The sequence below is a fragment of the Macaca mulatta genome, chromosome 2 (assembly GCF_049350105.2).
Source record: "Macaca mulatta isolate MMU2019108-1 chromosome 2, T2T-MMU8v2.0, whole genome shotgun sequence".
NCBI classification, from domain to species: Eukaryota; Metazoa; Chordata; class Mammalia; order Primates; family Cercopithecidae; genus Macaca; species Macaca mulatta.
Genome location: NC_133407.1, coordinates 44,566,111 through 44,593,860, shown reverse-complemented (window position 1 = coordinate 44,593,860; position 27,750 = coordinate 44,566,111). Strand labels below are relative to the sequence as shown.

General features: G+C 36.8%; 1 protein-coding gene and 1 pseudogene across 2 annotated transcripts in view; one reads left to right on the top strand and one right to left on the bottom strand.

Moving 5' to 3' along the window:
* Positions 1–27,750, bottom strand: part of RASA2 (RAS p21 protein activator 2) — a 124,633-nt gene that overhangs the window by 5,814 nt on the left and 91,069 nt on the right. The window contains exons 18-22 of one of the 2 annotated variants that reach the window (XM_001112747.5): positions 24,167–24,240; positions 23,511–23,620; positions 2,088–2,170; positions 904–1,112; positions 96–199 (exon numbers count right to left, since the gene is read on the bottom strand). In XM_001112747.5, the coding sequence (XP_001112747.2) occupies positions 96–199; positions 904–1,112; positions 2,088–2,170; positions 23,511–23,620; positions 24,167–24,240 (580 nt within the window). The remainder of the gene's footprint in view (positions 1–95; positions 200–903; positions 1,113–2,087; positions 2,171–23,510; positions 23,621–24,166; positions 24,241–27,750) is intronic. The other variant, XM_015131999.3, reaches the window with a different exon arrangement.
* On the top strand, positions 3,626–10,050 carry LOC100429012 (14-3-3 protein theta pseudogene; annotated as a pseudogene).

Genomic DNA, 27,750 nt, shown 5'->3' with positions numbered 1-27,750 from the left:
ATAACATTTTGGTAAATCTATGAGTATTTTCAACTTTTACTTTAGGAATTGGTAATGAAAGATTATGGTTATATAAAAATAGATTGTATATTTACCTTCCATCTTCTGCAGCTTAAGTAAACTGAGGGTAAAAAGGGAATAAATTCTTTCTGTTTCTCTGTCTTCATCAATATCTATTTGGATGTCTGCAGGGACACCTCTATGGTAAAAATAAAAAATAAATATAATGGACAAATTTTATTTTGTTAACATGCCAAGGACTTCTGATGGTTTGAGACTAAAAATAGAACCACAGACTTTTGCAGAAATTTAGTTTCATTTGACAGTTAAAATAAAGTGGGGCCAAGGAGAGGTTTGGTTGTTATGTGACTCTAAACAGAAGGAGGGAAATTTTAAAGTAAAATCATTTCCACAACCTATGCTTCATCACAAAACAATACATTATTACTTAAGTCTTAGAAATACAATGGTTGTTCCATACAATTAGAAAGAGAATGCTAAGGACCCTTCTTTCTTGATAACTTGGTCAAGCTCATGCTTCTATTTAAACATTACCTTAAAATTTTTTTTAACTTGTGCAACCACTATTAATTTTAGAACATTTTCTTCACTCCTAAAATAATCTCTGCATCTCCCCATTCCTCCCTTCCTCCTATCCCTTGTAACCACTAATCTACTTTGTGTCTCTATGAATTTACCTATTCTAGACACTTTACATCAATGTTATCAGAGAATATGTGGCCTTTATGTTTGACTTCTTTCACTTAGCATAATTTTTCAAGGTCCCATTCTTGTTGTAGCATGGATCAGTACGTCATTCCTTTTTCATGGACAAGTAATATTAACATTGCATGGATATATCAAATTTTGGCACATTGCTTTTATAATCAGAAGGAAACTTACGCAGTACATGGCTTGCAGCCGAGAGTGTTTTCACTGGTCTCCTGACAGCAGAGCCAATTTCCATTCAGATACACTGAGGGATGATAAAAACTGAGCCTGTTTTGATTGCATCGGCTCACCCTGCAGAGTACGTCTATCCATTCATTAGCTTCTACACAGTTATTTGCCTGGACATAGAGTGGTTTCTCCGTATGTATTACTTGGAACATCTTCATAGGCAATTAAGATAAAAAGTTAGTGACAAGCGTCCCCAAACCAACACACAGTACAAAACAGAAGAAAACTACCTAAAGGAATCTAGTTTGCTTGGCTAGATAACTGGTGCTAAGATGTCTAAGAAATTATTATGTTTCAAGCAAGTTAGTCTCAAGCATAATCTGAGTCACATGGTACTAAGCAGTACAAAAGAATGTAAGTTTTAGAAGCCACACATATCCAAATGAATGGACTATCATATAGATAAGAATAAAGCGAAGGAATTGCTAATGGAAGAAAAAGTATAAAGAAAAAGAAGCAGAAAAATAGGAACAAGGAAATCATCCTGGTTGGCTTGGGTGTATGGTATGCACTGAATGCAGAAGACAAAGCTGGACAGATAGCTTGGGACTGTATTATTTAGAGACTTGAATACCATGTAGAGCATTTCATTGTAGCATTCATCTCTATTTAATATTTATGGCCTTTTGTTTTTCCAGACCTAAATGCATACTCCTTTAGGAGCCTTATATGGTCTATTTACAGCTATATCATAAGCGGTTAGAGCAGTGCCTGATATACAGTAGACATTCAATATATGATAGTTGAATTAAGTGACTTTATCTTTTTAAAAAACATTATATATCACATTTCCTTAAATTACATACATTTTAGATTTTATACCAGAAACCAGGTTTATCAAATATATCATAACAGGGAAGTCTTGAGAAAAGTATCTTTAACTTAACAAACTAGGCAAGCTATATGAGGCATCAACAATAAAGGACAATTTTAAGAGACAGTTTGAGCTAGCTATTTATGAACTATTAATGATTAATGGTAAACAATCCAATAAACAACCTCTTGAAAATTTGAATACAAATATCTAATAGGTGATACAAATACAAGGTATTACCAAATACCTTGAAATACAAATACTTAATACATGCAGTTCAGAAAGCTTTAAATAATTTATTTACATAACTTACATTTTTCTTGTTGAAAGAACTCTCTTCCAGTTTTTCCACAGCAAGAATGTTTTTTACTGGAATTGTGTAGATTGCATCTTTGCCTAAATAAAAAAAGTAAAACAAAATTAAAGTAATTTATATCAGAATTATAAAGACGTGAGGTTAATTCTGTAGGGTTTAAGCTCATCTTCTTGATGGTAGAAGTGTAAATAACCTACAAGAAGACTTACAAATGGCATATATATAAATATTTGTTTCATGGAACAGATAAATTCTGATTGTCTTCTAAAGTGACTACTGCTTTTCTTTGCCATAAAATATTTAAACATTTTCAAGGAAAAATCTGGGACTAAATTTGATCTCCATGGAGAAAGTAAGAATGTTACAAAATTTTATATATGGGGACTGAAAAACTAACAGACTCAGCAAAAGAGGCCAACTCAAAACTCGCCAAGACAGGGACTTTTCTTTCATGGAGAAGTTACTATGTAAGCAGTGACTATGACTACCTATGTGCATTTCTATATTTTTCTAACCTAAATTTAATTAAGGAATTAACTCTCAAAACAGTATTTCTAAACTGAAAAACTGTTCATTATTATCCCTTATGGGTTGATCAGCCACCTGATCAAAAGCTATAAAATTTAAGAGATGCAGGGATAAAAAGTAAAAATCTTATCTGGTAGAGTGAGTCCTTAACCTAAGACTTTGGAAATTCCATTAAGGAAATTTGAGTTTGCTAAAGGAGCTCCATAATAATATGGCATAAGAATATGATGAATTTCAACTTAACGATTTACCTGAGAATAAATTATATCTCACATAGTCATAGAAACTATAAGCAAACATAATTCTAACTTCTGGTCACTTTGTAATATTGTTCTTAGAAAAATCAAAGCTTTGCTTTTATTTCACCCCCAAGCTTTGCTTGAATGCCATATAGACTGAAGTGCTGGAGGTTAAGAAACTTTGTATTTTGTATTATTTAACCAATTAATTATACAGTTTTGGGCAAAGAAAACTATTTGGTTAACAAAGGTGTGTTTCTCTTTTTTTGTCTTGAACAGAGATGTTAAGCCTGGTTTCTGGTATAAAATCTAAAATTTATGTAATTTAAACAAATGTGATAATGTTTTTAAAAAAGATAAAGTCACTTAATTCAACTATCATATATTGAATGTCTACTGTATATCAGGCACTGCTCTAACCACTTATGATATAGCTGTAAATAGACCATATAATGCTCCTAAAGGAGTATGCATTTAGGTCTGGAAAAACAAAAGGCCATAAATATTAAATAGAGATGAATGCTACAATGAAAATAAACTGAGCTGATGTGATAGAAAGTGAGAAGTTACTTTACATTGGGTGGTTAGGAAAAAACTTTCTGAGGAAATGACATTTACAGTTAACAAATATAAATCATAAATGCATGAGATAATAAGGAAAGACTATCAGCAATCTCCTAGAATCAGACGAGATTATATTTATAGGAGTGGGGAGTTGAATGGTGGGGAAGGGAGGCAGTAACTGAAGGAAGCCATAGTCTAAGCCAGATGTACGATAAGACATCTGCAAAAGTAGGAGTGGTTAAGGAAGAGTTTCAAGGCAGAGCCAGTGGACATAGACAGCTGAAGGTTGGGGGCACTCAGACATACATCAGGATGATTAATCAGTGAGTTGCATCTGGATCAGCTGGGTCAATCAGGCCCTCCCCATTCCCAGGTTTGTGCTAAGCAGCAGTCAACAGAGGCATATATTCACAGGCTAAAGCAGCAAGGATGCACACTGGGCTGCAGAGCAGTGCAATGTCACAGGTAGCTGCTAACTCTCAGAAGGGAAGGAGAGAATACCCACACCAGAAGACAAGCAACAGCACTCCTGCCCCTCAGCAGCTTGTCCTGTCCCTCCCTCATAATCATTGGCAGTAAGCTACTCAACACTCAAGTAGGTAAATGGATTGCAAAACACAAAGAAGAGTAAAACACCAAAAAAAAAAAAAAAATCACCAAACAGTTAAGGAAAATCATCACTCTGAAGAAGAGACATACATGCAACAAAGGAGGATAACATCTGAGGAAATCAGGAGTTTAAGAAACTGAGGGGAAGAGACCCATGTCTTTGGGTACTAATCTACAGGGGGCATTACAGTCAGAGAATTTTAAAATTTTGCAAGGAGTTTCTTTTTTTTGAGACGGAGTCTCACTCTGTTGCCCAGGCTGGAGTGCAGTGGTGCAATCTTGGCTCACTGCAAGCTCCGCCTACTGGGTTCATACCATTCTCCTGCCTCAGCCTCCCGAGTAGCTGGGACTACAGGCGCCCGCCACCGTGTCCGGCTAATTTTTTGTATTTTTTAGTAGAGACGGGGTTTCACTGTGGTCTTGATCTCTTGACCTCGTGATCCGCCTGCCTCAGCCTCCCAAAGTGCTGGGATTACAGGCGTGAGTCACTGTGCCCGGCCAGGTGTTTCTATCTTTAGATTTGTTAAATATACAAAGAATGCACATACCCTGAAAACTGCTATATTTATTCATTTCTGGACAAATTATAACACAGCATATGTAGAGAAAGGGCATTGCTCTCAGGCACATATACTGTCATGATATCATAAGGGTTAATTTCATAGTTAACAGTGTTAACTGGGGTGAACTGCAATGTGAGTTAGTGAGAACGAAAGATTTTACTGAGGACTTTCCAAAAATACAGTACAAGAAGACAAAGAAGCAAAAACAGAAGAGTTAAGTACCATCGTGGATGGATTTAGAAGTTTTAATATCTGACAAATAAGAGTATTCAGGAGAAAATTACATATAAAAATGTCCCCAAGGTAAATTCAGAGATCTTCAAATAGAAAGTTATCCACCAAGTACTAAGCAGGATGGAAGAAAAAAGACAACTACCTAAATACTAGGCAGAAAAACATTAGAACTTGAAGGCTACAGAGAATCCTAAGAGTTTTTAGATAGAAGAATCAAAAGACTGAGAATCAGAGTGACATCAAAATCCTCATCAGCAGCAATGGAAGCTAGTAAACAATGGAGTATTTTGTCATTCAAGAGTAAGGGTAAAAGACATTTTTGTATATGTAAGGACTCAGAAAACTTATCAGCCATAAAGGCCTATCTGAAAGAATTCCTTAAGTACTCCACAAAATAATAATGAATCATGAATCCAGGAAAAAGACAGATGTGTTATACAAAAAATAGTGTTGGGCCAAAGAAATCAGGAAAATTGATAGGCAAGAATGCAAAATCATTAAAACATAATGTAAAAAGGTAAAAGAAACAAGAGAAACAAGTATTAACATTCCAGATGACTTCTTTAGGGAGATGCTAGGAAAAGAATAATTGAAAGCATGATAATGTTCTTTCCCAGCTTGGAGACTTGCATCAACTGTAGACATTAATATAAACATTTAAGTTTAAATTTGTTAACAATTTAAAAAGTAAAAATAGGATAGTCAAGTTTCCTCACTAGATAGAGACAGACAGAGTGCAAACACGCATACATGCTCAACTATTCCAATAAAAAGGAAGGGAAAAATAAACCCAAGAAACAGAAAAGCCTAGTAAATAGAAAACACAAAACAAAGTAGTAATCATGGTAATCACAATAAATGTGAGTGCATTAAATTTCCTACTAAATGGCTGAAATCAGGTTTTAAAGTTGTCATTACCTTCTAATTAAACAGAAATACCCTATTAACTCACTGATTCCACTCCTACGTATATATGAGAGCTGAAGACACATCCACACAAAAACTTGTAAATATATGTTCACAACTGCATTGTTCATAATAGTCAAAAACCAAAAACAACCCAAATGTCCATCAACTGGTGAATAAATAAACAAAATGTGGTATTATCTGTAAAACAGAATATGATTCAGCCACGAAAATAAAGTACTGATTCATGCTACAACATGAATGAACCTCCAAAACATTACACTGCATGAAATGTTAGTCACAAAAGGCTACATACTATACGATTCCATGTATATGAAATGTCTAGAATGGGCACACCTATAGAGACAGAAAGTATAACAGTGGTTGTCAGAGGCTGGGAGAAGGGAGGAATGGGGAGTGACTGTTAATGGGTATAGGGTTTCTTTTTGGGTGGTGAAAATGCTTTGGAATTAGTGGCAATTGCATAACACTATGAATATCCTGAAAACCAATCAACTGTATACCTTAAAAGGGTGAATTTTATGGTATGTGAATTATATCTAAATTTTATTTTTTATTTTTATTTTTTGATACAGAGTTTTGCTCTTGTCACCCAGGCTGGAGTGCAATGGCACGATCTCAGCTCACTGCAATCTCCACCTCCTGGGATCAAATGATTCTCCTGCCTCAGCCTCCTGAGTAGCTGGGATTACAGGCACCTGCCACTACGCTTGGCTAATTTTTGTATTTTCAGTAGAGATGGGGTTTCACCATGTTCGCCAGGCTGGTCTCAAATTCCTGACCTCAGGTGATCCACCCTCCTTGGCCTCCTAAAGTACTGGGATTACGGGCCTGAACCACTGTGCCCGGCCTAAATTTTAAAAAATACCATTACCACCACAATAAAAATGAATGTCCAACTACATATTGGCCCCAAGGGACACAGCTAAACTAATGTTATCATGGCGGTATTTTTAATAGTGTTAAGAAAGATGGGTGTATAAAACTGGGCAAATTATTAAAAACAACTTCAGAGCACTGGAAAACAACCAATGGTGATAAGTTTACTCATGAAAAACTGCATAGGGTAAGAACTGGTCTTCCTATCTGGAGGTGTTTCCATTATCCCCAAGTTAGGCAGTGAAAATGTAAGGTTTTACTGGCTGGAGGTTACAGATTCCGTTTAAGGATGAAATCTGGAAGCAAGAGGGCTACGAAAGCCTGATAATAAACTTGCCAGATCCCTGTCTGTCTGTTAAAGTAGGCATGTATGTGGAATATCTCAGAGTCTGGCAAAAACTGAAAGCCTAGGGAGACATCAGTTTGCTGTGACTCTCAATGTATTCTCTAATTCACACACAGCTCAGGTGACAGAGAGTGGGAAGTCTTTGAGGTATTTCAGCTACCTGCTCAATTCATTTGTTGACCACTAAATAATTAAGTTCAGGTGAGGCCCCCAGGGAGCTAGCTAGGGTTAGAGGGAAACATCTGAATAGAGATGTTCAGGTGTAAGTAAGAGAGAGACTTTGCAGTTTTAGTCTAGGCAGGCATTCAGAACAACGAAATGCAGACACACTAACAATGTACTATACAACAGGGGTCCCCAAACTCTGGACCATAGACTGGTACTGGTCAGTGGCCTGTTAGGAAATGGGCCACCCAGCAGGAGGAGCAGTGGGTGGGCAAGCAAGCATTACCACCTGAGTTCCGCCTCCTGTCAGATAAGGGTGGTATGAGATCACAAGAGTGCAAACCCTATTGTGAAATGAGCATGCAACAGATCTAGGTTGTGCACTCCTTATAAGAATCTCATGCCTGATGATCTGAGGTAAAACAGTTTAATCCCAAAACCATGACCCCCCACCAGTCTGTGGAAAAATTGTCTTCCATGAAACCAGTCCCCGGTGACAAAAAGGTTGGGGACTGTTGATCTTAAAAATGTCTAGTTTTTAATAAGAAAATAAGACATATAAAAAAAACAGGAAAGTGTGACACATAACTTGGGAAAGAAAGCAGCCAACTGAAACTGATTCTGAATGGGTCCAGATACTGAATTTAGCAGCCTAAGACTTCAAAGTAGTTACTCTAAATATGCTGAAATAATTCAATAAAAATAAACTAATAACAGCTGAACATATATAGGCTCTCAACAGAAAAATCTAAAGTACAAAGAGAACTAAATGGAAATTCTGGAGCTGAAAAGTACAATAGAAGAAATGAAAAATTCACATGAGCTAAAATCAGTGAACTGAAGTAAAAATGATCTAATTTGGAGACCGAAAAGAATAAAAGAAAAATGAACTGAGTCTCAGTGAGATCTGTGAGACAATTTATCAGCATAAATTGGAGGAGTCCTAGAAGAAAAAGGGGGGAAAATTTGAAGAAATAAGTCAAAAAAGTCCTACATTCGGTGAAAAACATTATCTCATGGTTCAAAAAATTCAACAAACCCCAACAAGCTCTTGAAAAATTTCAACCACCAAGTAATAAATCTTATGGTCATCATATTAAAAAAAGAAAAGAAAAAGGAATGACAATGAAGAATGGAGAAAATACACCTTTCTTTTCAATGAAGTCCAATTTATTTAAGAAAAATGTTCAGTGCTTTTAATGTTCTCTTCAAGAAATCCTAGCATATCATGGTTTTGAAGATATTTTTCCACATTTTCGTTGAGGTCTATGATTCCATCATCTTTTTTTTTTTTTTTTTTTTTTGGAGACAATGGAGACAGTCTCTGTTGCCCAGGCTGGAGTGCAATGGTATGATCTTGGCTCACAGCAACTTCTGCCTCTCAAGTTCAAGAGTTCAAGTGATTCTTGGACCTTAGCCTCCTAAGTAGCTGGGATTACAGCCATGGGCCACCACGCACAGCTAATTTTTGTATTTTTAATACAGACGAGGTTTCACCACATTGCCCAGACTGGTCTTGAACTCTTGAGCTCAGGTAATCTGTCTGCCTCGGCCTCTCAAAGTGCTAGGGTTACAGGTGTGAGCCACTGTGCCCAGCCCCATCATCTTGAATTAAATTTTGTGTTGTGTGAGGTGGGGTAAAGTTCATTTCCCCTCCATGTTTATCAGGGTCGTTCCTCCACCATATGTTAAAAAGCCTTTTCTTTCCCTACTGAATTGCCTTGACAGCTTTGTTAAAACGGAATTGGCCATATATATATGTATGTGTTTCTTTCTGCTCTGTTCATTGATCTCTTTCTCTTATCCTAAACCTACAATCTTGATTACTGCAGCTTTTACAGTAAGTCTTTAGCTCTCAACTTTGCTTTACCTTTTCAACATTGCTTTGGTTATGGTTAAGACTTTTGTTTTTCCATCCACGTAAATTCTAGAATCAACTTGTCCATTTTTATTTTAAAAACTGGCTGGGATTTGGAGTGAGATTGTGTTAAAATCGAGATGAATTCAGGGAGATGTGGCTTCTTAAAAAATACTCAATCTAAAAAGCAGATCAAAGTGGTGGGACTCTAGTTGTTGCCACAGAGATGTGAAGCTCTGAAGGACCCCTCCTGCTCTGGGTCGGCGCTTGTCCTTGCTCTCCTTGCCCTCCGCCCTGCATCCACCAAGAGGAGGGAGCTGATCAGAAGGCCAAGCTGGCCAAGTAGGCCGAGCGCTACAATGACATGGCCATCTGCATGAAGGCCGTGACTGAGTAGGTCGCCAAGCTGTCCAACGAGGATTGCAACCTGCTCTCTGTGGCCTACAAGAATGTAGTTGGGAGCTGCAGGTCCACCTGGAGGGTCATCTCGAGCATTGAGCAGAAGACTGACACCTCCGACAAGAAGTTGCAGCTGATTAAGGACTACTAAGAAAGTAGAGTCCGAGCCGAGATCCATCTGCACCACCATCCTGGAATTGTTGGATAAATATTTAATAGCCAATGCAACTAATCCAGAGAGTAAGGTTTTCCATCTGAAGACGAAGGGTGATTACTTCCAGTACTTTGCTGAAGTTGCATGTGGTTGCATGTGGTGATGATCGAAAACAAATGATAGCTAATTCCCAAGGAGCTTACCGAGAGGCATCTGATATAAGCAAGAAAGAGATGCAACCCACACACCCAATCCACCTGGGGCTTGCTCTTAACTTTTCTGTATTTTACTATGAGATTCTTAATAACCCAGAGCTTGCCTACACGCTGGCTAAAACGGCTTTTGATGAGGCCATTGCTGAAGTTGATACACTGAATGAAGACTCATAAAGAGACCACCCTCATCATGCAATTGCTTAGAGACAACCTAACACTTTGGACATCAGACAGTGCAGGAGAAGAATGTGAGGCGGTAGAAAGGGCTGAAAACTAAATCCATACAAGGTGTCATCCTTCTTTCCTTCAAGAAACCTTTTTACACATCTCCATTCCTTATTTCACTTGGATTTCCTATAGCAAAGAAACCGATTTATGTGTTTGGAATCAACCGTTTATAGTCTTTTCACACTGCAGTTTGGGGAAAACTTCATGCCTTGATTTGTGTTTGTCTTGGCCTTCCTAGTGTGCAGTTACTGCTGCAGAAAAGCATTAATAGCTTCATTTCATATAAACGTAAGTAACTTCCAAACACTATGAGGACTAAAAATGTATCTGGTATTTAAGTAATCTGAACCAGTTCTGCAAGTGACTGTGTTTTTTAATACTGAGAAGATATGAAAATGTAGTTAATTACAATTTAAAGTGTTCCACATAACTTCTTAATTTCTACATTCCCTCCCTTACTCTTCGAGGGCTTCCTTTCAATAAGCATCATTTCCATGCTCTTAATATATTCCTTTTTAGTAGGAATCCAGAAGTATTAGACTGAATGGAAACATACTTGCCATCTCTGGCTATGGTTCACAAATTGAAATGCCTCCTTTACCACATAAGGAGGTCATGTGTATCTGTGGCAACAGCAAGTTTCCTTATTCACTCTTTATTTGCTGCTGTTTAAGTTGACAACCTCCCTTCCCAATAAAAATTTACTGACTTTGTAGTTCTGGTATTCACTTTACTATGTAACAGAAGTAGCATATTGCTGCCAGAATACAGCATTGCGTTTGGCAAATTAAAGTGCATGTCATTTCTTAACACACTAGAAAGGGGAAATAAATTAAAGTACACAAGTCTAAAACTTTAGTATGTTTCCATGCAGATTTGTGCACGTGAGAGGGTGTCCCATTTGTCTAGTGATTGTTAGAGTTGGAACACTACTGTGTGTTGCTAATCATTGACTGTAGTCCCAAAAAAGCCTTGTGAAAATCTTATGCCCTATGTAATAGCAGAGTAACATAAATTACATTTTATAAACCAAAAAAAAATCCAAAAAACAAAAAAACTCCATCTTCAATCCATAAACATGACATGTCTCTTTTTATTTAGACCTTCTTTACCTTATCTCTGGAATGTTTTGTAGTTTCAGTGTAGAGGTGTTGTACTTCTTTGGTTAAATTTATTTTATTTTAATTAATTTATTTATTGAGACAGAGTCTCGCTCTGTCGCCGAGGCTGGAGTGCAGTGGCGCGATCTCGGCTTACTGCAACCTCTGCCACCTGGGTTCAAGTGATTCTCCTGTCTCAGCCTCCTAAGTAACTGGGATTACAGGCATACACCACCACGCCCAGCTAATTTTTTGGCATTTTTTAGTAAAGACGAGTTTCAGCATGTTGGCCAGGCTGGTCTTGAACTCCTGACCTAAAGTGATCTGCCTACCTTGGCCTCCCAAAGTGCTGGGATTATAGGCGTGAACCACCGCGCCCAGCCTTCTTTGGTTAAATTTATTCCTAAGTATTTTAGTGTTCGTTTTTTTGGGGACTACTGTAAAGGGTATGATTTTTTAAATTTTGTTTTCTAACAGTTTGCAACTTGCAGAAATATAATTGATTTGTACATATTTATCTTTTATCCAAGACCTAGATAAATTAAATTCAGTTAAGAGTTTAAGTAGCTGTTTTGAGGATTCTTCAGGAGTTTCAATATAACACTATATGCCTTTTATTTCTTGTCTTACTGCATCGGCTAAAATCTTCAGTACAGTATTGAACAGAATTTATTAAAGGGGATAATCCTCGATTTGTTAACTGCAGATTTCTTACATATACTTTTGATCAGATTAAGGAGATTATCTTTTAGACTTCATTCATTGAGTTTTTATTTTCTTTAATCACAAACAGGTGTTGAATTTTGTCAAATACATTTAGTCTGTTAATATGATAAATTATGTTGATTAGTTCTCAGATATTAAACCAACTTTACATACTTGGGACAAACCCCACTTCATTATGGAGTGTCCTTTTCACATATTGCTGGATTTAATTCATTATATATATTTTTTCTTGAAAAATCTTTAGTTTTAGTACCAGAGTTATGCAGGCTTCAAAAGATGACTTGGCAAGTATTCTTTCCCTGTTTTCTAAAAGACTTTGTGGGTAAGGTTGACGTTATTTCTTCCTTAAGTGTTTGGCCGACTTTACCAGTAAAGCTATTTAAGCCTGGCATTCCTTTTTAGGACAAATTTCATCAGAAGGAGAGATACAGGGTTTTAAAGATATTCTTTTTTCTTGCATCTGTTTTAGTAAATTGTTTTCCAAGAAATTTGTCCATTTATCTGAATTGTCAAATTTATTGATATAAAGTTGTTCATATTAGTTTCTGGTTAGTCTTTTAATGTCATTAGAATTTGTAGTAGTCTCTCATTCCTAACTATGGTAATTTTGTGTTTGATTTTTTTTTCTTTTATCAGTCTTTCTAGGCATTTTTCAATTTTATTAAAGCTTTTGGCTTTGTTATGCTTCACTATTAGTTTGTTTCCTATTTCACTGATTGTACTCTCATCTTTATTTTTGCCATTCTTCAACTAACTTTAGGTTTATCGTCTCATTTTCTAGTTTAAGTTGAAAATATATAATTGATTTTATCCTTTTTTAAAAAATAAAAGCTTTATTAAGGTGAGCCTATTTGACATGTCAATTCATCCAGTTTAAGTGTACAAATGAAGGTCCATTTGTTACTCTACTGAGTGGTGTAACCATGACCATAAATCAATTTTAGAACAGCTTCATTCCACCAATAAAATCCCTCATGCCTGTTCATACTCCAATCTGCTACTTGGGACTGGTTCCCAACCTGTCCCAAGCAGCCACTAACCTACTTTCTATTCCTACACCTTTGTCTTTTCTGGATACTTCGTATACATAGAATCATATAGTATGTAATTTATTGGGTCTGAGTTCTTTCACTTAGTATAATTTTTTGAAGTTCATCCATCATGCAGCATGTGTCAGTAGTTCAATCTTTTTTACTGCTAGTAGTATTCTTTAATATTATTATTATTTTTTTGTAGAGACAGGATTTCACCATGTTGCCCAGGCTGGTCTGGAACCCCTGAGCTCAAGTCATCCTCCTACCTTGGCCTCCCAAAGTGCTGGGATTTCAGATGTAAGCCACCACAGCCAGCCTGTATTGCTAATAGTGTTCTATTGTTTATATATCATATTTTGTTTACCCATTCACCAGCTGACAGACATTTAGGTTGCTTCTAGTTTTCGGCTATTGTGAATAATGCTGCTCTGAACATTCACTCCAATTCTTTGTGTGGGCGTATGTTTTCATTTCTTTTGGGGTAGGTAACCAACAGTGGAATTGCTACGTTACATGCATAGTAGTTTTACGTTTAACTTTCTGAGAACTTGCCCAATTGCTTGTCAAAGCCCCTATTTTACCTCCCATTGGAAATGTATGAGGGTTTCTGTTTCTCCACATTCTCAACAACATTTAGTATTGTCTGTCTTATTTATTACAGACACTCACTCTAGTTGGTGTGAAATGGTATCTCATTGTGGTTTTAATTTGCATTTTCCAATGATGTTGAGCATCTTTTCATATGCTTATTATCCATTTGTATAATCTCTTTGATAAAATATTTTTTCATATATATCGTCCTCTTTTTAAATTGGGTTTTTGAAAATTCTGGATACAAGTATATCAGATAAGGGTTTTGAACATATTTTCTTCCAGTCTGTTGCTTAGTTTTTCATTTTCTTAATGATCCTCTTTTGAAATGTTTTTGAATTTTGATGAGATCCAATTTATTATTTTCTTTTATAGACCATACATTTAGTTATATATGTAAGAAATCTTTGCCTAACCTATAAAGACTCAAAAGATTTTCCTTAGTTGCTAATACAAATATATTTATAACAATCATTTTCCCTTTATGTACTGTTTTAGCTGTATCCCACAAACTTCGATATATTTGTTGCATTCTATCATTTAAGTTAAAAATATTTTTGAGTTTCCTTGTGAATTCTTCAATCTATAGATTGCTTAGAAGTATTTTATTTAATTTCCAAATATTTGGGGCTCTTCTAGATATCATATTGTCATTAATTCTGTTGTGATCAGAGAACATACTTTGTAAAAAGTCAGTCTTTTGATATTTACTGAGACTCCAGGCCCAGCATGTGGTGGCCTATTTTACTGAATGGTCCAATGCACATTTCAAAAGAATATGTATTCTGCACCTGTTTGGCTCAGTGTCCCATAAATGTGTAAATTAGATCAAGGTGACTGATAGTATTATTCCAAACTTCTGTAAGAAAACTGGTTCTTGTGCCAGCTGCTCTAACAATTGCTGAGAGAAGACTATTAAAATATCTGAGTACAGGCCAGGTGTGGTGGCTCATACCTGTAATTCTAGGCCAAGGCAGGAGGATCACTTGGGTCCAGGAGTTTGAGACCAGCCTGGGCAACAAAGTGAGACCTTGCAGCTACGAAAAATCAAGAAAATTAGCCAGATGTGGTGGCGTCCACCTGTGGTCCCAGGTACACAGGAGGCAGAGGCAGGAGGATCTCTTGAGCTCAGGAGGTCGAGGCTGCAGTGAGTTATGTCTGTGCACTCCAGCTTGGGAGACACAGCAAGACCCTGTCTCAAAAACAAAACAAAAGAAAAGAAAAAAAAATTCAACTAGAATTGTAGATGTCCTATTTCAATTCTGTTTTTTTCTCCAACTACAATGAAGTTGTAATTAGGTATGTACACGTTTAGGATTATGTGCTCCTTCTGTCATTATAAAATGTGCCCAAACGTATTTGGTAAAAGTCATTTTGACATCTACTTGGTCTGGGATTACTGCTTCCTGTTTACTCGTCTTTCTCCACCGAATTACTTTCAACCTATCTGTGCCTTTATAATATATTTAATGTGGATATGTTGTAGGAGTATATTATTGGATCTTGCTTTTTAAAATATATAGTCTGACAGTCTGTGATTTTCAATGTAATGTAGTTCATTTACTTTTACTGTAATTATTGATATGGCTGGGTTTAAGCTATCACTTTGCTATTCGTTTTCTGTCTCACCTCATTTGATTGCTCCTCTGTTCTTCCTTTCCTCACATTTTAATTTATTTATTGTTTGGGAGGAGGAGAGGGGATGGATTAGTTATATCAAGTTTTTTCCTAAATTTTTGTTCTAGATATTATAATATACAGCCTTAACTCATCACAATCTACTTAAAATTATTCTTGCATCACTTACTTGGAATAATTTACTCCACCCCCTTCCTTTGTGCTGTAACTGTCATATATTTCATATCCAGATATGTTATAAACCCTATAATTAAATGTTACACATTTTGCATCAAACAGCTTTTTAAAGAAATGGAGAAAAAAAAACAGCAAAACAGGCATTCCTACATTTACCCACATATTTACCATTTCCAGTGCTCTTTATTCCTTCTTGTAGATCTAAGTTTCCATCTGGTATTATTTCCTTTCAGCCTGAAGAATTTCCTTTAGCATTTCCTATAGTGCAGGCTTGCTCACGATAGAGTCTCTCTCAGCTTTCATTTATTTAAAATATATTTTCATTTTTGAAGAAAATTTTCTGTAGAATGTTAGGTTGACACTTTTGTTCTTCAGCATTTTAAAGAGATTATTCCACTGTCCTCCGGTTTTAGTTGCTTTTTATGAGGAGTTAGTTGGCTGTCAACTGTACTGTTGTTCCCCCGTATGTATCTTGTTTTTTGTTTCTCTGCTTGTGAGATTTTCTCTTTATCTCTGGTTTGACTATTGTATGTCTAAGTGCAGTTTCCTTTGTGTTTATCATGCTTTCAGTTCACTGAGCATCTCAGATCTATAAGATACTGTTTCATCAAATATGGGAAATTTTAGGCCATTATTTCTTCAAAAACAATTTTTTTTTTTGGTCCAATTCTTTCTCTACTCTCCTTCTGGGACACCAACCATGCATATGTTAGACTACCTGATATTGTAGTAAAGGGTCACTGAGGTTTTGTTCATTTTCCCCCAGTCTTTTCTGTGTTCTAGATTGGTTCATTTCTTTCATTTCTACTGATCTATCTTCAAGTTCAGTGAACCAAACTGCTGTTAAGCCCATCAGATTTTTCATGTCAGGTATTATGCTTTTCAATTCTAGGATTTTCATTTGATTCCTTTTTTTTTTTTCTTTTTTGGCTGAGATTCCCCATTTCTTTACTCACGATGACTACTTTTCCACCAAGTCCTTGAAATATTTGTAACAGAGGCTTTAAAGTTCACATCTGCTAATTCCAACATGTAAATCATCTAGGGGTCTACTTCTACTGATCACCTTTTCTCCAGATTATGCATTATAGTTCTGTGTTTCTTCTTTAGTTGTTAATGTTCCATTACATACTGGCCATCATGAATAAAACACTGTAGAAACTATGGATTCAGTTACCTTCCCTTGAAGTTACATCATTGGTGGTTATTGTGAGGGTTGGTTTTATACTTTGTTTATACTATACTTTGTTTATTCTTAATCCTAGAACATAGTCTTTACAACTGAGCCACCACTCTTGAGATTTTGATGAAAATACTGAAGCGTTTGCTAAGCTCTCTAAGTAAAATTCCAAATTCTGTCTCCTTTGAGGGGACAGAAACTGAAGTCTCTGCTCATCTTTTTAGTTTTCAGTTATTGTTTTTCACTAGCCCCTATGGGGACAGGTCCCTCTTGCATGAGCAGTTTAAGAGTCAACTAAAGATTTCAGAGGAGTTAACAAGCAGACTGAAGAACTCCTCTTTATGCCTCAATTTCCAGCCTCTCTGATAGCCCTAAACGTTATCCTTTGGTATCTCAAGCCAATAAAGCTTAGTTTTCTGCTTGCATTTTAGCACTACCTCATACTGACTAGACTGGGAGTGCTTTATTCCCAAGCTGTATAAAAATAAATCTTAGGCCAGGCGCAGTGGCTCATGCCTGTAATCCCAGCACTTTGGGAGGCCAAGGTGGGTTAATCCCCTGAGGTTGGGAGTTCGAGACCAGCCTGACCCACATGGAGAAACCCCGTCTCTACTAAAAATACAAAATTAGCCGGGCATGGTGGCACATGCCTGTAATCTCAGCTACTGGGGAGGCTGAGACAGGAGAATCGCTTAAACCCGGGAGGCAGAGGTTGCAGTGAGCTGAGATTGCGCCACTGCACTCCAGCCTGGGCAACAAGAATGAAACTCCATCTCAATCAATCAATAAATCTTAGCCAGCACTGTTCCTTTCTTTCAAGGATCAAATTCTTCAAAGAATTGTTATATATATTCTGCTCAAGGTTTATAATTGTTATCTATGAGACTTAGTTTAATACAAGCTTCTCTACCATTACCAGGACTCTTGGTTTTTTTTCTACCATTACCAGGACTCTTTTTTTTTTTTTTTTAAGTTCAGTTTTACACTGACTCCATCATTTTCTGTTCCTCTTCTTTGCTTCTTCTTTTTCTTTTTCCTCAAAAAGAGTTCTGTATCTATTTTTAAAAGTCAACTTCATGCCCAAATCCTTGGAATTATCCTTAACGTGCCTTTTTCTCTCACTCCCAGTATCTAATCCTCTGGGTACCATCTTTAAAATAGATTCAGAATGTGATCCATTTTTATCATTTCTACTGCTACCAACAGATCCAAGCCATTCTCTTCTCTCCTCTAGAATATTTTAATAGTCTCTTAATTGGTTTCCCTGTACCCTTCATTCATTCTCCATGTAACACTCCACAGACATAAGTTATCCTATTAAGACATAAGTTAAACAATGCCATTCTTCTGCTTAAACCTCTCCAATGTCTTTCCATTTTACTCAAAGTAAAAGCCCACAAGGTCCTATAAAATCTAGCACTTCTATGACCTTTTTGATCTTAATTCCTATGACCTACCCTCTTCTTCATTTTTTTCCAGCCACAAGAGCTTTCTCTTATCTCTTCAACACTCCAGGCATGCTTCTATTTCTAGGCATTTGTTCTGGGTGCTGTTAGCTATTTCTGTGACACTTTTAGTGCAAATATCCACATGGTTCACTCGCTGACCATCTTTAGGTTTAGGTCTTTGCTCAAATGTCACTTTCTCAGTGAAGCCTTCCCTGGTTAGACCTTTTAATATTTTAACTCACCTCACTGAACCCATCATTTTCTGTTCCTTGTCCTTGCTTCTTTTTTGTTCATCTCATTTATAATAATCCAACATAAATATAATTTTCTCTTTTTACTGTTTATTGTCTCTTAGTAAAGATCTATAAGGGCAGGGATTTTGATATGTTTTGTTTACTACTTTTCTCTCCAGAGCCTAGAACAGTGTCTGGTACATAGTAGGCACTCAATAAAACACCTGTTGAATAAATGCATGATTGAATCAATTATGTATTTTGTTCTTTAGCTATCAGAGAAAAAAAAAGCTGCAGAGCCCTGTATGTGAAAATACAGGCAGATGAAAACCATGTTAACCTCAGTGTTTTAAGCATTTATGTTTAAAATATCATGGACATTTCTTTTACAATGTCCATTGGTTATATAAGCTAGGGTAGGGCTGGCTATATAAGCTAGGACATTTAATGTCACATGAAAGTTGTGTGTATGTATATGTGTATAACAGGTCTCCCCAAAGAAGACAGTATCTAATTAAATTTTACAGAACAGAATTTCAAAGATGAATTAGTACGCCTGGCAGAAATTTTAGAAAGACAAGTGGTTCTTAATGTAATTCAGATGACAGCATATATGGAAGACATGGTATCCTTTGAAGAATACTTACTATATACCTTTATGCCACTAGTAATAATATGGGTCCTTACCACTGAGGATCTTAAGAGATGGAAAAAAGTCATTACTTTTTACATACACAGTATGCCATGTGGCTAAAGATAGACAGTAAGGGAATAGCAACACTGAGGTAGATGAGGCTTACAATGGCTTCCATAAAGAGCTGACACTTGATCTAAGACTTAAAGGACAACAGATTACACAGGTAAAGAAGAAAATAAAGGAATTTTTAGGTAGATATTTTTAGGTACATATGCAAAAGCATGAATGCAAAAGAACATGTAAAAGATGTAAAGAAGGAACTGCAAAAAGTAGTCTGGTGAAACTACATATGGATACTGCAAAAGATGAGGCTGAATGAGACATAAAGAGGCTGGAACATCAATAACTAGTTTGATCTCCACATATAACTAAGAGAACTTTTACTTGTAGAAGATGACTAAATTATAGTAAAGGAGTATAAAATCATAATCATAAGTACACATGGCCATAAAAATCTCTCAAGGTAATCACGACTGATGGCTGAGTGTCTGATAATATTCATTTGCTACATGTTAGTTTAACTCTACTGATTAGTTGCTTACTATTGCCTGTTAGCACTTGCCTAAAGGGGCCTCAAAAATTTAACAACTTATTGAAGAAAAATCCTTAAAACAGAGAAAATTCTACTAATTCATTTTCCAGTAAAGTGTGAAAGGACCATATTATTTGACACTAATGGACAGAAATACTTAATTCACACTACTACTGTATAATAGGAAGATAGAGTGAAAGACTCAATGATTTAAGTCTATGTTACAGGAAATTTGGGAGGTATTCTTTCAGACACCAAAGTCACATAGTAAGTGTAGCAAAAGACTACTTAACTAGCAGTCTTGGCTATCTAGAAAACAGCAGGGAAACTGGAAGTAAGCAAAACATTTGCTCAACAACCAAACAGAGAATACAAAGCCCAGGTATTTTATTTATAGGAGAAAGTCCTGATGTTTTCATTCAAAGCCTTTTAATCTTAGGTATAATTTAAACAAACATAGCACTTGCATCCTCACTCATAGTACATTGCTGTAAAAAACAGAGGTGGGTGATGGGATGGGAGTAAGGTGTTATATTATGGTTCACAGACATCACAAGAAATGTAAGATCGCAGCCTTACCACAAAGGATAGAGAAAAACTGTATAAAGCGAACACAGGAACACAAAAAGCACAGCAGTCCAAGGCATTTAGCTGCGGAGTAAATGCATTTAGCTGGAGTAAACAGCTGCACACACCCTTAAGCAGCCCTGAAAATATCACTAAATCAGAATCCATATAACAATTAATATTATCAACGGTAGCCCCAAGTCATCTAGAAGATGTTAACTTACGTTCAATGAACTCTTTTTTAGAAGGCAGGGAAGCATGTAATATATTTTGGAAAGATCCATCAAAATAGTTAAAACAAAAAGCATGGAAGCTTAAAACCACAGGCTTTGGTAAATAAGCTTGAAATTTCATATCTCATTCCTCCAATGTCATTCCAAAATTTTAAATTTCTTAAGGCTTAAAAACAATGTAGCTTCTAATGTGTCTATTTTATACCTCTAGTAGCCTCATCATTCTAGAGAATTTTGTTCTCTTAAAATCAGTGGACAGAACAGAGATTCTTTTTTGTTTTTGGAGACAGAGTCTCCCTCTGTCACCCAGGCTGGAGTGCAATGGCATGATCTTGGCTCACTGCAGCCACCACCTCTCAGGTTCAAGCAATTCTCCTGCCTCAGCCTCCCAAGTAGCTGGGACTACAGATGCACGCCACCACATCTGGCTAATTTTTGTTTTTTTAGTAGAGATGGGGTTTCACCACATTGGCCAGGATGGTCTTGATCTCCGGACCTCATGATCCACCTGCTTCAGCTTCCCAAAGTGTTGGGATCACAGGCGTGAGCCACTGCACCCGGCAAGAACAGAGGTTCTTAACTTGAGAATCATAGATGAACTTTAGGTCTATGAACTCCCTGAAATTATTATGCAAAATTTTGTGTCTATGAACTCCCTGAAGTTACATGCACAATTTTTTGTCTGTTTGTAGGTACAGTTTTCTAGACAAAGGGGTCCATAGCTATCTAATTCTTAAAGAAGATTATAAACCAAAAAATACTTCAGAATATTGGTTTAGATTAGAAAATGCTTTAAATGAGGAAAAAAGAACTCATTTATTCATAGAGAATGACTAATTTACCTTAACTTTTATTTAAATGTACCATTAATGTAAACATAATTAGCACCCACTGCTATGCACAGGTGAGAACATTTATATAGTATTCAATAAGTTATAATTTCTAAAACATTCAGAATATGCTTAGCTTAAAAAATGCTATCTGGGCTGGGCACGCTGGCTCACACCTGTAATCTCAGCACTTTAGGAGGCCGAGGCAGGCAGGTCACGAGGTCAGGAGTCCAAGACCAGCCTGGCCAAAATGGTGAAACCCTGTCTCTACTAAAAATACAAAAATTCGCTGGGTGTGGTGGCGGGCACCTGTAATCCCAGCTACTCAGGAGGCTGAGGCAGGAGAATCACTTGAATCTGAGAGGCAGAGGTTGCCTTGGCCAAGATCATGCCACTGCCCTCCAGCCTGGGTGACAAGAGTGAGACTCTGTCTCCAAAAAAAAAAAGCAGCTATCTGAAAGGGCATATATGTAGCCTACTGAATTTTAGTTATTTGAATATGTAAATGTTATAACAAATTATCTGGGTAATATACCCAAAAGCATAATGCATTTGGTTTCTTATATCTTTCTAATATATTGGGACACATGTAGTCATTCTGGCTAAGCCATTCCTAACGAAGAATTATGAAATAAAAATTTTTCCTTATCACTCTACTATTCAAGAGTCTCCACTGAAGCACTCTACTTAACTGTATTATATCCTCTTTAAAGCACCCTATATCTGATGTATTACTCCAGAATTTACAGCAGAAGCTCTCTTAACAGATCTTTACCTAACAGATTTGACGGATTAACAGACTCTCCATTTCCTCTGTAAAACATACTGAATGCTGCTCACGGGATGCTAAACGCTTGTGGTTGCTTGGGTACTCTGTTAAGCCTGCGCCCTTCTACTTCCATCGGTTAGGCTGTTTTGCTTACCAAGTCCGTTGGGTTTGTTGCTAAACTTATTTATGCTAGTTTTCTATGTTGTAATTATGATTTACTTCACATAAAGAGACAAAGTAAGTGGCCACTACCAAGAGGTTTATTACTTATTTGAAAATCAGGTAAATGCTTTGAAAACCCTCTAAAAAGGAGATGCATACCTCCACAAATAAGGCTGATTTATGTGGGGGTAAGACAGCTGTAAAAGACTAGTGTAACTATCCTGAAAATCTAAGAGGATTTTGTGCTTGGATTACTTTTCAAGTATCTAAGTTCTAGATTTACCTTGGAGAAATCAACCTGAAAACTGATGCATTATGGGTATATTTACACAAGAAAGACAGGAAATCTGATCTATAGGTCAATAGTCAAAGAAATAATCATGGTTCTCTACCAAAATGCTGGTAAACAAATACATAAATATTTAAGATCTGTATGCATCTTTTTGTTTACTTTTAAATGATTCTCGCTTTAACCAACCTTTTGGCTTGGTTAAATGAACATCTCTGGATCCTGATTATTTTGGACAGAAGGGATTCTACTATATAGATGTGATCTGAGAATCTGAGATCTAGATACTAAATTCTTCTTGCTAAAATATCAGAAGCTAATGGTCTTCTGTGGATAATTCCTTTTTTTTTTTTTTTTGAGATGGAGTCTTGCTCTGTCACCCAGGCTAGAGTGCAATGGCACGATCTCGGCTTACTGCAGCCTCTGCCTCCCGGGTTCAAGCGATTCTCCTGCTTCAGCCTCCAGAGTAGCTGGGACTACAGGCATGTGACACCATGCCCGGCTAATTTTTTTGTATTTTTAGTAGAGATGGGATTTCGCCATGTTGGTCAGGCTGGTCTCAAACTCCTGACCTCAAGTGATCCGCCCGCCTTTGCCTCCCAAAGTGCTAGGATTACAGGCATGAACCACCACACCTGGCCTTCTGTGGAAAATCACCCCAATGGAATAAACTCAAAAGCAGTTTATTTAAAGGACTCTGTCAGTCTACTGAGGGATAAGCTTTGCCTCTCTGCAGCTCTCAAATCACACTGTAGGAAGATGGCTTCGTTTACACAAATAGCCCACTTGTACAAGCAACAGAGTCTTCTCAGAAGGCAAGTTATTAAGTCATCTACCTTGGGGTTAGCTTGGCTAAGAACCTAGGATGAATTTGACAACAGAATAGGTATCACAATCTATGGTGTAACTGTGGGAATGTCTAGCTGATATTTTCCAGCAAAGCACAGAAATATTCTCATTTATTAGATATTGAATATTGCTAATTTTGCCTCTGAGAGTTAAAGAAACTCCCATGTTCTAAGAGGTTTAGCTGTTGCTCTTTGATAAATAACAGTATGGAATACTACGGATTTTTAGAAAACAGAGCACACTAAAGGAATACCATTTTCAGAAACTCAAGAAATTTAATGTGAGAAAAGCATAATATACATAGGGTTACTGTCAAATATTTTTTCATTCTTAGTACGTATGGAGAAACCACAAACTATAGTAATATTACTGAAAGGATTCACTAGAGTCACAATAAGCGGCAAAGAAACCTACACCGAGAACCAGGAAAAACCCCATAATAAAGCATAAACACAACTACCTGGCTGTTTGTGGTAGGTGAGCTCTCTGCTTGTTAAGCAGAACCATCGCTTCTTAAAATTCTTTTTTCCAATCCGAGTTCTTCCCTGAGCTCTTTTATACATCTCACTGCCAACATAACAGATGTAAACATTTAGCTACAAAAATCAAAAGTTAATCCAAAACAAAGAAGTATCCTTTAATTTTAAATGACATGAATAGTTGTGTAAGATTATATTAAATATATAGAAATGTTTTTGCCATCCATGACTGTTGCATTTATTTTGGCCATACTAAAGGATTAAGGTCTTTAATTAATTTAATATTTTTAATTGTACTATGCAGAACAAAAAAGGACCAAATGAGTGATTCCCCCCTTAACTTATAATGAACACTGTACATTAAGACTAATAGTGCTGTTACTTTTTTAAAGTACTCTAAATACCCATCATCTCACTATAATTGCAAAACAACTCTAGGACTGTATGCACAGGAAATCATGCTTTTCTGCCATAAAGTTTGTAGGACAGTAAAGGTGACTTACCTGACTGCTAATTTTGGCAGTTCTAACACAGAACATAATGCCAGATCTCCTCACTCTTAGACCCACGCTCTTTGTACTTACTTAATATCTATACTGATACATGACTTTCACGTCTAATTTGATTAAATTACCCTTCTTTCAGGTGCACAGGCTCACTCGTACCACTGGACTCTTTAGTTTCAGTAGATGAAATTTCATCCAAGAACTAAATGGGGAAATGGGTAAATATTACACTGTGTGATAAGGAACATTATAAAAAATTCAGTTTATCTTACATGTCATTGATTATAATGGGAAGTTCTTCATTACTAATGAATACACATGATAGTAATTTATAAAACAAAACACATATTATAAAGGAAATCCCTAATTTACAAATGACAAGTATTATAAAAGTCTTATTTATTTATTTGGAGACAGAGTCTCTGTTGCCCAGACTGGAACGCAGTGGTGCAGTCTGGGCTCACTGCAACCTCTCCCTCCTGCGTTCAAGTGATTCTCATGCCTCAGCTTCCCAAGTAGCTGGGATTACAGGCATGTGCCACCACACCCAGCTAATTTTTTTGTATTTTTAGTAGAGACAGGGTTACAGTATGTTGGCCAGGCTGGTCTTGAGCTCCTGGCCTCAAGTGATCTGTCTGCCTCAGCCTACCAAAGTGCTGGGATTACAGGTGTGAGCCACCGTGCCCAGCCTAAAACTTCGTTCTTAAGTTACTTAAAACCCAGAACATATTTTCATGTAGAAATAATTCAATCCATAATTCCTTAACTGCAATTCTGAAATACATAAAGTTCTGAATACAAAGTTTTAAAATCTTGTCTTTGATTCGAAGTACTCATTTAGGGGTATAACTTAACCTGAACTGGTGTGAGGCTATTTACACTCTGTACTTATATTACTTACTGTAAGTATTCATACACTGTGCTATAAGAATTAATGTATTTGATTGTGGGGTGCTACCCTAGGCTCCACTGGGGGATGTTACATATAGTATATACTGATTACCTTTTGAAACTCTGAAAAACTGAATTCTGAAATACTTTTGGTCCCAATGATTTTACATATAAGATTGTGAACCTTTATTATAGGTTAAGGATCACCAAAGTCTGGGTCAGAGGGCCACGTCTGACCTGTAGCCTGTTTTTGTAAGGCCCATAAGAATACAGGTTGAACACTCCTAATCTGAAAATCCCAAATGTTCCAAACACCCAAAACTTTTTGAGTGCCAACAGGATATTCAAAGGAAATGCTTGCTGGTGCATTCTGGATTTTGAATTTTGGATTTTCAGATTAGGGATGCTCAACCAGTTAAAAAAATATACATGGAGAGAGGCAGAATGAATAAAAGTATTTCAAAATTTGAAAAAATCCAAAATCCAAAACACTTTATCAAGCATTTTTGATAGAGGATACTCAACCTGTAACTATTACATTTCTAAATGTAACAATCAGGGTTACATTTAGGATTGTGAAAGCGTTGTGAAAACAAAGACTAAGTGGCAGAGACCTTATGTGATCCGCAAAGCCTAAAATATTTTCTCACTGTCCCTTTACAGAAAAGTTTGCCAACTTCTACTATATATAACTGATTTTAACTCTGAAAGATGGTATTTCACAGTCATGACTGAAGTGTAAACAGGTTATCTGGGATAATCTGGAAATCTAATCACCATTTATAAACTTTCCATGGAGAATGTGGGAATGTGGTGACTCAAGAAAATTTATAGTATCCATCTTTACCAGGTCAGCCAGTGAAGAACATTTAACTTCACAAATATGCTACCTTGACTGGTTAAAAGCTTTTTAGTATTTGGTTGTCTCTTCATGGGAAAGGGAAATTAGCACTTCAAGGAACAATTCCTTTTTCTTTTCTCTTCTTTCTTTTGAGATGGAGTCTTGTTCCGTCACCCAGGCAGGAATGCAATGGTGTGATCTTGGCTCACTGCAACCTCCACCTCTCAGGTTCAAGCGATTCTCCTGCCTCAGCCTCCCAGGTAACTGGGACTACAGGCGCCCACCACCATGCCTGGCTAATTTTTGTATTTTTAGTAGAGACAGGGTTTTACCATATTGGCCAGGCTGGTCTCGAACTCCTGACCTTGTGATCTGCCTGCCTCCACCTCTCAAAGTGCTGGGATTACAGGCGTGAACCACCATGCACGCCTGGATGGAACAATTCTTTTCTTTTTCTTTCTTTTTTTTTTTTAATCTACCATTACCTTGATTTTGAGGAACAATTCTTGTTCTTAAAGAATCCTATTTTGCCTCCTAAATGAGCTATCAATTTGTTTAGTTCATTAGGTGGGTATTACAAACTCAGAAACTCAGAGAGGGTTTGTATTTCTTTGCTTTTTCCTTTATACTTTTCTACGTTGTTCTGCTTAGGACTTAAACAAAAACAAACCACATTCCAATAAGGATAATATTGAGGCTCCAGTGCCTATTCTAAAGTAGAATTTGTAGACACAGTCATTTTCTCCTAAGACTGGCTGATGATTGCCCGGCAGAGCTCAGACTTAAGGAGTTTTCAAATGGAATGTTTACTTCTGCTTGCTGGGAGAAAATACTGGTAAGTGAAAGAACAAGAACAGAGTTCTTTTTGCATTATATATGGGTAATGTGGGTACAAGTATCCAAGGGAACTGAAGAAGCACCCTACCATAGCATCAGTTCTCCCAGATGGACCATCCACTAATGGAATTTGAGTTATGTGAATGCTTTATTTCTTAATATATACCTGAAGTCACTGATTTGTTAGCAAATATTATTTATAATAGTTTATTTTATTTTTTTGAGATAGCGTTTCGCTCTTGTTGCCCAAGCTGGAGTGCAATGGCATGATCTCGGCTTACTGCAACCTCTACCTCCCAGATTCAAGCAATTCTCCTGCCTCAGCCTCCCCAGTAGCTGGGATTACAGGCATGTGCCACCAGGCCTGGCTAATTTTTTGTATTTTTAGTAGAAACGGGGTTTCACCACGTTAGCCAGGCTGGTCTCCAACTCCCAACCTCAGGTGATCCGCCCACTTCGGCCTCCCAAAGTGCTAGGATTACAGGTGTGAGCCACTGTGCCCAGCCAATACTTTATTTAGGAACTATGGGGTAAATACAGAGATATAAAGTGAAAGAAAACCCAGTAATTAAGATGGACTATAGGCAGGGTGACTATAGGTCCCAGTTTGCTCAGGACCATCCCCATCAGGGCCATTCCTATCATTCCAGAATAATCACTAACAGTATTTTTCACTCTTAAAAGTGTTCTGGTTTAGACATCAAATTATATGGTCACCTTGTCTATAGAACTATCCAGGTTATCCTTTCTAAACTCTGCAGGGAATAGCATATGATTCAGAGTTATACTCTTATTTTCTTCTGCATCAATAGTAAATGTCACTAGTCAGAGTGCCAATATAAAATGAGAAATTGAGCTTCACAAGCTTTTACAATTTATAGCACTGCACATATCTTGTTGTAACTACTAAATAATAAAGGAAACTAGGATATTAGGGCAAAGTACCCTATGTCAGCTTAGGGATTTAGAACCAAATCTGAGACAGAGGCATACTATGGCGATAGTCCATTAGAATGTGAGTGGGTGACTCAGGGCAGATCAGGAACAGACTAAACTCCTGGTACCCTTAAATCCTTTCTCCACTGACATTATCAACTCTACACATTCTGATTATATCAGGGGAAAAAAAATCAGATACTACCA